General features: G+C 40.5%; 1 protein-coding gene across 2 annotated transcripts; it reads right to left on the minus strand.

Moving 5' to 3' along the window:
- Positions 1–1,056: 1,056 nt before the first annotated feature.
- On the minus strand, positions 1,057–10,735 carry LOC113632346 (uncharacterized). 2 transcript variants are annotated; one of them, XM_027129401.1, is made up of 6 exons: positions 9,784–10,735; positions 8,970–9,199; positions 4,859–6,594; positions 3,743–3,880; positions 1,858–2,651; positions 1,057–1,770 (listed from the first exon to the last, which is right to left on the minus strand). In XM_027129401.1, the coding sequence occupies exons 2-6, from the start codon at positions 9,089–9,091 to the stop codon at positions 1,540–1,542; spliced, it is 3,021 nt and encodes a 1,006-aa protein (XP_026985202.1). In that variant the 5' UTR covers positions 9,092–9,199; positions 9,784–10,735; the 3' UTR covers positions 1,057–1,539. The 2 variants fall into 2 exon arrangements, with proteins under 2 accessions (XP_026985202.1, XP_026985201.1); XM_027129400.1 differs by having other exon boundaries at positions 1,057–2,651.
- Between the last annotated feature and the right edge of the window lie 2,131 nt (positions 10,736–12,866).

Here is a 12,866-nt window from a genome sequence, read left to right on the forward strand (position 1 = left end):
AATATTACTCACATAAGAAAGAATGAAATCTTGCCATTTGTGACAACAAGAATGGACCTCTAGGGTATTATGCTAGGTGAAATTAAGTCAGAGAAAGACAAATACTGTACAATCTCACTTATATGTGGAATCTAAAAACAAAACAAATGAGCAAACAAAATCAAATAGAAACAGAGCTATAGATTCAGAGAACAAACATGTGGTTGCCAGAAGGGAGCTGGGTAGGGGGAGGAGAGAAAGAGGTAAGGGAGATTAAGAGGTACAAACTTTGAGTTACAAAATAAATGAGTGAAGGGTATGAAATGTACAGTGTGAAGAATATAGTCAGTAACTATGTAATATCTTTGTATGGTGACAGATGACAAGTAGACTTCTCATGATCATTTTGAAATTTATAGAAATATTGAATCATTATGTTGTGCACCAGGAACTAACCTAGAGTTGTAGGTCAATTACACTTCAAAAACAAACTGATAAACAAACTCATAGAAAAAGAGATTAGATTTGTGGCTACCAGAGGGGGGATAGATGAAGGCAGTCAAGAGGTACAAACTTCCAGTTGTAAGATAAAGAAGTACTAGGGATGTAACGTACCACATGATAAAGATAATGAACACTGCTGTGTGTTATATATGGAAGTTGCTAGGAGAGTAAACCCTAAGAGTTCTCATCACAATGACACATATTTGTTTCTATTTATTAAATGTATCTATATGAGATGATGGATGTTCTCTAAATCATGGTAATCATTTAATGATATATGTAAGTGAAATCATCGCTTATACAGTGCTGTATGTCAACTATATCGCAATAAAACTGGACAAAAACTTTAAAAATACAATGGAGAGGGGCTTCCCTGGTGGCGCAGTGGTTGAGAGTCCGCCTGCTGATGCAGAGGACACGGGTTTGTGCCCCGGTCCGCGAAGATCCCACATGCCGCAGAGGGGCTGGGTCCGTGAGCCATGGCCGCTGAGCCTGCGCGTCCGGAGCCTGTGCTCCGCAATGGGAGAGGTCACAACAGTGAGAGGCCCGCGTACCGCAAAAAAAAATACAATGGAGAGGTAAACATTTAATCATTCTTTCCTATACACAGTCAAACCTTAAACTATTGCAGAATTTATTATTTATCGTTATATTATTTATGCCTTCATACTGAAGGTTGTGATGAGTATCTTGGGCCGGCAGTTTACAGCATTTTTCACATTTGGATATGCTGTTGCCAGTGATGCAATTTCTTTCCATAATGGATGATTCATTACATGATTTGTTTATGGTAGCGGTGGTCTGGGTGACATAAACTTATAATTGACCATCAGGATTCTAAGGAGAAATAAGTGATTAGAATTAATTGGTAGTATGTTAATACAGTTAACATGGAGGATGAATTATTTATTGCTTATCTTTTTACAATTTGACTCAGCAATTGTTTATTTTACCTGCTTTCTAGATCAGTTATCCCTGTTTCTCATACAGTTGTTGATACATTTGGATTTCTGATAGTATTACTCACTTCTCCTCTGGCTAGTGAGATCCATTTCATCATGGAATGGGAGTTGACGTTTTGAAGGCTGGAAGATTGACTACTCTTGTGTCTGTGGCAGAGGTCACGTTTTCTCTGTAAGGTTGATGTTGAGAAGACAATGGTGTCCCTCTCCATAATCCAGCTGAGGGTGGAACTTCGCACTCCAGGATAGGGGGCTTTCTCGGCCTTAGCACGTACATTTCTTGGTCTGAATTACTTATTAAGGTTCTCCCTTGAAACACCAGGGACTGAGGAATAAGAAAAGTCTTATAGTTCCTATAGAAATGGTAAGTTACACTTGCTGCTATTGCCACAATCAGTATACACATACTTACCAACAAAGCCAAAATAAGATTTCTAATCCAGTGGGTATTTTCTATGTTAGATGAGGCAAGAACGCTGTTTTCAATTAACGACCCATTATCTGGCTCCAGAATAAGGCAGATTCCACCATATGTGATGTTCTCAATTGTGCCAATTTTGTATTCCGGTGACATAGCATATGCAAAATCTGGATGGACATTCCCATCAGGCCTTCTTAGTTTAAACATCACTTCCTGAATTTTTCTGTTAGGACACCTTTTCAGAGAACTGCCGTTGACTTCACATAAGGTTCTGTTATACCAGGATATAATAGTAGACCCTGGTCTCAGGGTGGTTAATACAATTTGTTCAGGGCTACTGGAGTTTAGATAGTCAGTGAGTTTAGCAAGAAACAAACTAATCCTCTCTCTCTTCTTGATAAATGAGTAGAAACTGTTTTTAGTGCGCAGAGTGTAAGTGTGGCAGGGTGTACTTCTGGGCAGCTTCAGTTCAATGGTGAAAAGCATCTGAGCAGCCAGGCCCCCAGAATCTGTGGCACGAAGAATAAATTCCTGAGGGGAATACTGAAAATCCAGTTCTAGGGGATAACCGTATAGTATTTGATGAGTCAAATTAAATTGCAGCCAGCTTTCTGAGCCTGAAGGATATTCATCTACTGATTTTATTGCAAGTGTCAAATGAGTTGAGCTGCCATCTTCCTGATCATAAAATGTGTCAGGATGGATTGGGAAATGGAGTCTGTGCCCGACAGTTGCTGTTATCAGTTGAATTGGATTAACAACTGTTGGAGATGTGTTGGGTTGACCTAGAAGGAGCAAACAAGAAACAAATTTCAACAAAAACTATTCTTATTTAGATGTTTAAGGTTGTCTTGGTGGTTGACTTATTTCCCCCCGTATTCATTTTTGGACCTGATTTGCATAGGAATGTGGGAAATCACAGACATCCTGTATTTGAGTACCACATAAGTAATTCCAGGAAGGAGTGAAAGAGACTGACTTCTTTCATCTCTGTTTTTAGCCTTTGATTTGGGGACACTTCCTCCATCTACTCAAGGGTCAGGTTCATCCGTCTTAAGCTCTGTCTGCACTTTCTCTTTTGGTTTTCTTTCTCTCACTTCCCTCTCCCTCTTCTCTGACCTTCTTTATCTTCTGTCTTATCATCAACTGGTCGAGTTTGCATTATAGCTTTGATGCTACTTCTACATATTCACAGAGGTTGTTAGTTTCCAAATTTCCTAATCCTCTCAGCCTTAAATTATAGTATGGAAGAAGATCTTGAGATTAGCTCATTAGTAGTATCAAGTAACTAAGTCTGGGTTAGAGAGCTTCAGAAAAACAATATTTTGGCAGTGGGCTCAAATTTCTAAACTGATTGTGTGTGTGTGTTTGTGCGTGTGTGTGTCTGTATGTCTATGTTAAAAAGCTCAAGAGGGACATTTTTTAAAGTTCAGGACGTAACAGTTGTATAATTGAACAGAAACATAGTAATGAACTAGTGCTCTAATTTCAAAGAACACATTTAAATCCCAAGGCACCTAGAAAACAATTCAAGCTCTGCACAGAAAAGATTTGGTGTTGTCTGAGAGAGATGATGAGGTAGGTGACTATCGCAAAAATGGGAATATGCTGCAATATAACAAAGGCAGGTGGCTTTAGATATTGTGAGTCGCACTAAGTTGGAAAGAAGAGTGTCATACTAGGAAAAAGCAGTGAATCTAGAAGACAGGATGGGACAATTACTTGATCAAGGAAAGACTATTTTGAAGGGAGATCTGAGCACTGTTGCATATTTCATGGGATTGACTAACGGTGTATGTTCTAACTACCAGGGAGATAAATTTCAAACAGGCTCAAGTTCCATCAGCTTTCCCTCCTTGGTGATAGAATTGCTTACCTGGGGGTGACATGTCCTCGGGTTTCTGAGATTCAGGATGGAGAGCACATGTCTTCAGAATCTTTGTTGCGTGAAGCAGTTCATATTTAGTGAGAGACAAACTGGTTGTACCTTGTCTAAATGATGTCTCTGGAAATTCTGTAGTGAATCCAGATAAAATGGTGAGCCTCAATTTAAATTAGATGTTTAATTGAAACATAGGAAATCCCCCAGAATTAAAAATCATCCATGCAATTTTCCATGGAAGTTACCATACAAGTATGCTTCAATATGAAACAAGTTCTAAGAGAATCACTCCTATATGAGTTACCTAGTTCAGAAAAGAGAAGCTGGGCAGACATGATAACAGGTTGCATTTAAAGAACATTTACCCAATGCCAGGCACTGCACTAAGTACATATTTCATTTTACCTTCATGACAAACATATTGGGATAATGATTATCCTCAATTTATAAATGACGAAAATAAAATAATAAAATTAGGTAGCTGCTCAAGGTCACACAAATAGTATGTTATAGAGCTAGATTTTGAACCCTTGTCTGACTATAGATACTGAATTCTTAATCACAGTACTGCCTGTGTTTAGAGTATATGGTGAGAGAGAAGATGGTCTTAATTTTACCAATAGAGATTGAATTTGTTAGCAAGCCTTTTTCTAATTATGATGAACCATAAGGTTGCAACAGATTATCAGTGTCTTTCTGAGATAATTAAGGAATAATAGTAACTAGACAGAGTATGGTCTAAGTGATGGCTTGAAGTTCCTTCCACGTTTGTGAATCTTTGATAAATCTGAATTATATTTAATGTGTAGAGGGCATAAAATGGGTACTGCATTTTGTTGTTGACTTTTCTTACACAATATTTTCTTAAAATTTTTTCCTCCTGAAAATCACTATGCTCCTTGTAGAAATATTGGAAAATACAGAAAATATAGACAGAAGAAAATCCAGCACTCATAAAGTCATCACAGTTAACATTAGGCACTGTATTTGAATCTTAACACTATTTTAATCTGAATATTTTAACCAACATTATTTGGTTACTACTTGTTAGTATAAAGATTCACTGAAAAATATAGCAAATAGAAAACTAAGCAACTACCACAATCTTACCTTGCATGTTGTTAATGTCAGAAATAGTCCCATATCCTGTCAATAAGTTTTGGGTGGTATGTGGGTGACTTACCACCATTCCAGTAGGATCCAGGTTAAACATTGTGTTGCCTGGTGAAGTTCGGCTAGTTCTTGAGAATTTGCTAAAAGCTAAATGTTCTATGCCTGAATACAAGTCACTAAGAAAATGCATTATAGTCCTTGAGCCCATGCTTTCAGGTAACTCAAATGCATTTGCAAATTTGGGCAGCTCAGAAAGGGATGAATCCAATAAATCAGGTAAATGAGTAAATGATGAGGTCTCCTTAGAATAAGATTGAGTTTTCAAAATCACATCAGATGATGAGTCTTCCTCTGATTGGTTGCTGGAGAAATGAGCAGTTTCCCACAGCAAAAGAGTTGAGTCAAATGTACTATCCCATGCAAATTTGGTATTTACGCTCATGCCAAGAGGTGAAACTGTCTCTGTAGGAGTGGGGAATGAATGAATCCACTGAGAAACTTCAGGAGTCTCAGACACATGACCATGCTCACGAAGATGCTTCTGCCTCAGCCAGCTTGACAGGGGCAACTGGCTGAACTCAAGGGGAAAATGCGAGACTGCCAGTATCTCCCTCGCTGAGGCTGCAGGTATCAGGAGACGGTTACGTGACTGTACAAACCTTCCCAGGTAGACTGGGTGAGAGCCACTCCATCTGCAGAGGAATGTTGTCATTGAAGATAGTCCCTCGGAAGGTGTGGCCACATCCTGTATCACCTCCTCAGAGACTGAGGACCCAGGAAAATGAGAGTACTTGGATGAGGCAAGAAAGGCTCGTGAATACCAAGGTTGACTGACTGGCTCTGAGACAAGGTCAGATAAAACAGGATGCTTTTGTATTTTTGTTCCGTGGATTGGGGTGTGCCCCCTTATCTCCCACTCTGTCAAGTCTAGTTTTTCTAACAACACGGATACTGTAGAAGTTCTACTCTGAAGGAAGTCAGAATCTGTGAATGAAGTAGCTGTTAATACCATAGAAGGAAGGACCTCAGGAAAAGCAAAAGAATATTCAAGGTTTGTTGTCAAGGACATTTCCTTTAATGAATTCTGTGATGCTACTGTATGCAGTGGCCTTGTCATCTTTGTATACCTTGGAGTACCTGGAATAAAGTCAGGATGGAGGATAGGAGTGATCCGTCTTAAGGCAGCAAATAAGCCAGAAATTGAAGAGGCCTCATCTTTAGGGATCCAAGGAGTCACTAAGGTGGGTAGTGAAACAGAGAAAGGGTTGTTTGGTTTTCTCGTCATTTCATTTGGCCCTACTGTTGGGACTGGGATAGCCCTTAACTGCCTGGGTCTTCTTTGAGATTTTTGAAGTAATCTCCAACCTTCAATCTTATATCCTAAAATTTGGGCAAGATACTTAGAGGAAGCATGCTGTTGAAAAACTTGCATTAGCTCTGGCAGTGCTGTAGAAACATCATGTTCCATAGACCAGTGGAATTGTACATAGTGACCTTGTAAAGGAATGACTTGCCTAGGATCTTCAGCCAACACTGGAAGGTTCCAGAGATGCTTGTTTACCTTGCTTCTGAACGTGCTCATGGTCACCAAAGAAGGATCCAAGTGGAAATAGTCTGCCAGTGTGTGTACCAAAAAGAGACGGTCTTGAACACCAAGAGTTTCAGCAGCTGCTTTAAGAGTAATTTCAGCTATGATGGTGGAAAACTCCTTTGAGCCTCCGTGGGCCCTAATACTGAAGATTGAAAAGAACAGTACAGCATGGATTATTGCTTTATTAGCAATCCCTTATTTTTATGTAGGCCTTCCGGGTATATATAGCATTCTCTCCTACATCGTTTATTGTTGCCTCCAATAACTAGGAGGATAGGGAAGACAATTATTATAATCCCTAATTTATAGTTGAAGAAGCTGAGATTCAAAGTGCTAAGAAAAATGTCCAAAGGCACAGAGTAAATACCTGATCCTAATTCAGGTGTTCTGACTTCAATCAGAAGGTAAGAATTTCAGTGGGAAAGTTGTTTTGGAGTTAGAAAGTTTTGAGTTATTTAACTGATCTGAGCTTCTGTTTCTTCGAATAGAGAATGGGTGTAAAAATTTCCCTTGCAGAGCTATTTTGAATATTAATTGCTATATGCACTTCGCAAGTTATTACCTGGCACACAATAAGACTTTCACTCTTACTGCGCCTGTCCTGTTCCTTTCTGTCCCTTCTCGTCTTTTCCCTGTGACCTTTCCTATCCTTCCCATCCTTGTGTCCTTCCTTTCATCCTACCCTGTGTCCTTTCCTTCCTAGCATTCTTTTTTTCTTTCATCCTTCTGTATCCCTCTTTTCTTTGCATCCTTCCTTTTGCTTTGCTCTCTTGTACTTCTTTATCTCACATCTTTTGCATCTAGACCAACAGTGGACCTCCTCTTAAATGGAAGTACTGGTGAGTAGTCCCTGCAATTACTAAATGCGCTCTTTTAAGTAATAGCCCATGATTTGACTTTAGTCCATAGTTGGGATTGTGAGGCCAATGTCTCTAGAAGCTTGTGGCTTTGCTGAATGGAAACCCAAGTAATAACTCTCACAGATCCAGAAAGGATGTGAGCATAGGATAGCCCTAGTTTACTGTTGAAATGAACAGGTATACTAAACCAAAAAGTATTAAAAAAAAAAATTAGTTCTTTTAAGAAAATGAAAACAGGATTAATTTTTAGGGTGAAATGATTAGATTCTGTTTTGAATGCATTGTTAAGGCTTTCATTTCTTCCCTTCATCTGTAAGACTTTCAAATGTGCCACGGAGCCCATAAGGCTTTTCGAGATCCAGCCTCTGCTAACTTCTCCAGCTTCATGTCCCGCCACTACCCAGCTCACCCTGTGTTTCAGCAATGCCAAATTTTGTGTGGTTTTCCAAACATAACATTCTGTTTAATGTTTTTGTAACCATTCAACAGGTCCTTCTTTGAGCCTATAGTGCCTTTCCTCCTGTTTTGGCTAGCTGACTTCAACTTCAACTTTAATGTCCATCATGGACATTACCTCATCCAAAAAGTTTTGCCAACATCCTCCCCCAAGGTGAGTTAATCTACGAATGTAGCCTCTATATCTTACATATATAAGATATATGTAATGCATTCTTTGCACCATATTACCATTTTTTAAATTACATTTCCACATACCCTACCGGAGCAAGTTCCTCAGCAGCAATTTATTCATATTATCTCCTACGCCCAGTTCAGGGATCTGGCAAATAGTAGACACTCACTAAATTCTTAATGAATGAATGCGTAGGTAAATGAAAAAAAATGAAAAAAGATGCAATGATACATGGGAAAACACCTTATAAATTGTGAGTTGCTGTGTAAGAGTTGGTTATTATTGGCCTGAACTATGTTTCATAGTTTTGCATAAAAATTATTCTAGAAGTTAAAAAGCAACTTTCTAGAGAAAAACTTCAAAATTTTAGATTAAGAGGGATAGCAAACAACATGGTTATTTCCATATTGGAAAATAACTTAAGGAAAATAAAAAATACTCAAAATGTGAATTGTTAAACCCTATAGAATTACCTTTTAATCGATTTTAAAACAGATAATACATGAACACAATATAAGATTCACAAGGCACAAAAATGAAAATCATGTAAAATACACTGTGTTCCTTTTTTACCCCGTCATCCTTATTGCCCAGTCTCCCAGTTTTCCTCCCTTACTGTTACCATAATATTCCAATGTATTCTATGCTTACAAGGCATATGTGTATTCAGATGCTGCTTTTTGAAAGAGGAAAAGAGAAAAGGACTGTTCTCAGTTAGTGCATGGTCCCTGAGTGTAAAATAAAATGGTATGAGAAATAAAAACTTAGTTCCCAAGAGTTCATTTATTTGGGGAGGTTGTTTTCCAATTCAAGGAATTACCATAATAAGCTTTGCTCTAAGAGCCTGTTTATTAGCAACACTGTGAAATGTGTCTACTTCTCCCTTTTGTGATGGTCTTCTGTTCCTTATTCTTCCTCCAGTGCAAGGTTTTGCTTCTTCATATCCTGCCCTTGCTCTTTTGACTAAACTCATAGGCTCAGCGCCACACCCAGGTGTCCTGGTACTTTTTTAATGCGGACACTTACCCACTTGGAGAAGGAATCCAGCTTGCTTCCTTTACTTCATCCCTATCCAGCACATGAAGGGTAAAGGTGATGGAGGCTGTTCGTGTTTGCTGGAAACAGAAATCCCCAGACACTAGCACCATGATTTAGTAATCTCTTCCTTCATCTTCTAAGGGCAGTCCTTGCAAGGTCTTGATAGAAGGATTATATTCCAGCTATCTTGGCAGTTTGACATTATGAACCCCTGTAACCTGTTCAATTACACATGAAATAAAGTCTGAACTTGCCTTTGGGAAGAGGTTTTACATTTGTTTGCTCTGTCCCTGTGGCAGAGCACTGATAACAAGAGTTAAAGATCTCTGTTGAGGTATACATTTCAAGTTTAATCATAAACCAGTTTTTTTTAAACGCTAAGAATATACTTCTTTCTTCTCAGCTTCATAAAGTTCTTTTGAAAAACCTAAACTTTGAGTAGAAATCACAGAATAATCACTAAACTCATTAAAATACTGGGTCAAGTATTTCATTAAAAGAAGTTTACAAAGCCTAGGAACTATTTAATATGATTGACAATTAAGGCTTGTGTCTAAAAATGCTAAATTCTATTAAATTCATATATTGGATTGCTTTTCCTCTCAGACTAGGTTCCTTACAGTAGCTCGTTATTTGTAAGCCTTTAAAAGTACTTTCATTTTCTTGGACAGTGCCCTGAGACACCTACATATAAACTATTACAGGGTTACAGGGACTACTTGGAAAGCTTGAACCCTGTTTATTTTTAATATCTACGAAACACAGTGCTGAACAGATTGGTTAGAGATACTTAGATGCTTACCTGAAACTGACTTATTTTCCCTTGGAAGGCATATGGAGAAACTGGATAATAGAATAATTTTCCAACGAGAGCAGCTGTGTCTGGCACGCCGTGAAGAACTCGGGTCTCTGCACATGAATAGTGAGTTGTCACAGCCAGCCCATGCATGGAGACAGAGGTCAGCACCAGCGCAAGATACGGTATTGCTGAAACTCTTCGGATCCAGTCCAGGGACTGACGGGTGCCGGCGAGGTCCGCTCCCGCGCGTTTCTTACTGGTATCCATGGCTTCTGTATAGTTAGCTCCACTTGGGTAACTGGATATCACCTTACTGAACCGCAAACTGCTCAACCGATTACTATTTCTTATCTGTCTTCAGAGCAATATTTAGGGTTTAGAATCCTTTTGTTTTCACATATCATTTGCATCACCGGAGAATTAAAGATTCCCACTATCTCAAAACATCACTGCTCTGTGGTGAAAGCACAAGTGAGAGAGGGAGAGCACTGATGCATTTTGACAGAGTCTGCCTTGCATGGCCCCTTTAGTGATCTCCATCCAGCGGTACCTAGAGATTAATACGGTGCTCCTAAAAGGATGAGTTAATGTAATAAGACAGTAAAAACAAATACAATACAGCAGTAAAAAGCCTTCCGCAAAGATAGCCTTATTCCCATTTTCATCTGTGCCCCCATAATAGACATCAGAGGTTTCTCAGCATCCCTGTCCCTCTTTTGGTCATAACAACCTCCCTTTGGGAAAATTTCCCTCGCCTACCTCATGACCAAATGATGTAGGTCCCAATCGTAGTCACCCATCTCTCTGGCCAGAGAGGTGAGCAAATAACTCGGGGCTGGTAGGTCAAAATCCTCAGTGCCGGGCTTCCCTGGTGGCGCAGTGGTTGAGAGTCCGCCTGCCGATGCAGGGGACACGGGTTCATGCCCCGGTCCGGGAAGATCCCACATGCCGTGGAGTAGCTGGGCCTGTGAGCCATGACCGCTGAGCCTGCGCGTCCGGAGCCTGTGCTCCGCAACGGGAGAGGCCACAACAGTGAGAGGCCCACGTACCACACACACACACACACAAAATCCTCAGTGCCTCTTGCTGTGGGGAAAGCCCAGGTTCGGGGAGGAGACCCAGTCTTGGCTTTTACTGTTTTCTGGGGTTTTCCATGGACGTGCTGGGACATAAAATCTCTCTTTCCTCTAGGGTTGCGTGTTAACCTGCCGCTTCATCAGTACGCCTTCCCCTCCCCACCCCACCTCAATCCTTTCCCAGCACCCCGCGCCCAGCCTCCTCTCGTTTCTGGAACTTGTTATAGAACAGCCCAGTCATGTACAGGCAGGCACTCCGGAAAATGTGGAATAACCCACGGCCCTAGTTGCAATGTATTCCTTTTCAGCTCCCAGTGGACTGGTGTCTGTAGCATTTCTTCTTTATGTTGAACACGATGTTAAGCTTGGCCAGTAGAGGGCACTGGAGAGACACTGCAGGAAGAAGGAGGCGTCTGGTTTCCGGGCGCTGTTTTACTTTCGGTAGCTGCTGCTGTAGGGTTCAGCAAGGTTGTATGTGGAAGCGGACATCTAGTGCGCTCTGCACCAGCCTCACACTGTCCCTTGGTGACCTTGCAGTCCAGCCCAGGCCCAGTTGGCCACTAACCATGACCCTCCTGCCTGGACGCTGGTGTGTTCCAGACCTCGTGTCGGCAGCGGCACCCAGACCCTGTCTGCATCCTCCCACCAGCGTCGGCGCATCTGTACCCTGCAAGGTTGTCTCCTGCTGCCTGGTGACTGTGGACCAGCTCTGCATCTGACAACCCAGTAAACTTCCCTGCCATCCCATGGGTGGCAGCCATCCTTTTCTCTAAAGAGATCTAAACCTTACTATTGGAGAGTGGGCCTTCCCCCAAGTTTTCTCTTCCTTAGGCACTCTCCAGCAGCCCTAGGTACCCTTAGAGTCTTCTTTACATCTTTTTTTAGCTACTCTCCTACTTTAAGTTAATAATTCTTTACATAAAACCTTCCCTGTTCAAACATACTGTGTTTCCAGTTTCCTTATTGTCCAGACTGATTCACCCCTTATTCTTAACATTACTTTTAGTTTCGGTGACTGGCTTTGTTCTTTTCTTATATTTAGGTTGGTAATGTTTTATTATTACTATTCCACCACTGAAGTCTATGTAAAATGGGAGAAGCTATGCCTGTCTTACCTGTTATCATGCATCTGGAAGAGTCTGTAAATTATGAAGTGACATTTTATGTTCGTTGTTTTTATTATCTAACAGCCCTTCTCTCTTATTTTCTTTAGTCTCACCCTCTCTCTGCATGTTTCCAGGATGCTGGTTCTTGACTTTTGCCTTCTCTCTATACCTTAGCTTCTCATACCTATAGCTTCGTCTTGATCTCTTGCTGGAGCTCTAGGCTTATGTCTCTATGACTCTCTTCAGTTATTCTCCACTGTCTAGATGCTGGAAGATAATGTCCTAAATTTTTAATTTGACAGTCAAAACTTCATTAATTCAACATTCACGAGGGCCTGTTTAATGTGCAAGGTACTATTGTGGGTGCCAGGCATACAGAAGTGAACTGGATAGGCAAAGCCCCTACGTTTATGGAGTTTATGTTCCACAATTTAACCCTAATCTATCCTTCCAGACGTATCTCCCTGCATTAACCTGTGATCCAGGGGAAAGTAAACAACTCCTGGTCATTTTCCTGTCTCTCTACCAATTATCAAACGTGAAATGATCTTTGCCCTCTTTGTCTATCCAAACCCTATGCTTTAAGACCCAGTTTAAAAGCATCCATGAATCTTCAGTAGACAACTCCCAAAGCACTTAGAACAGTGATCCACAGCTTTTCCCAAAGCAACTTATCTGGGAGTTAAAATATGCCCTTTTGTAACAGTGCCTCAATATGCATTATTCTCAGTGGGAAAAGGGAGGGTTTTTGCCAGAATTTCAGCACATAGGTATGGGGGACATGTATAATTTGAAAGAGTCTCCCCAGTGATTCTGATATGTCTCCATAGAAGGATATGGCTCCTTCCCTGTTGAGAATCACTGGTCTATACCTTATGTTTCTCAGTGAAATGTGTGCTGCTTT

The sequence above is a fragment of the Aethalodelphis obliquidens genome, unplaced genomic scaffold, assembly GCF_003676395.1.
Source record: "Aethalodelphis obliquidens isolate GAN/ISIS:26980383/991018 unplaced genomic scaffold, ASM367639v1 scaffold36, whole genome shotgun sequence".
Lineage (NCBI taxonomy): Eukaryota > Metazoa > Chordata > Mammalia > Artiodactyla > Delphinidae > Aethalodelphis > Aethalodelphis obliquidens.

Bases quoted from the DNA above. Each gene is read 5' to 3' on its own strand.
- LOC113632346 (XM_027129400.1), bottom strand. From the start codon at position 9,091: ATGGTGCTAGTGTCTGGGGATTTCTGTTTCCAGCAAACACGAACAGCC. The intron at 6,595-8,969 runs GTAAGTGTCCGC...TTCAATCTTCAG, and splicing joins TGGATTCCTTCTCCAAGTGG to TATTAGGGCCCACGGAGGCT. The intron at 3,881-4,858 runs GTAAGATTGTGG...GATTCACTACAG, and splicing joins TGACATTAACAACATGCAAG to AATTTCCAGAGACATCATTT.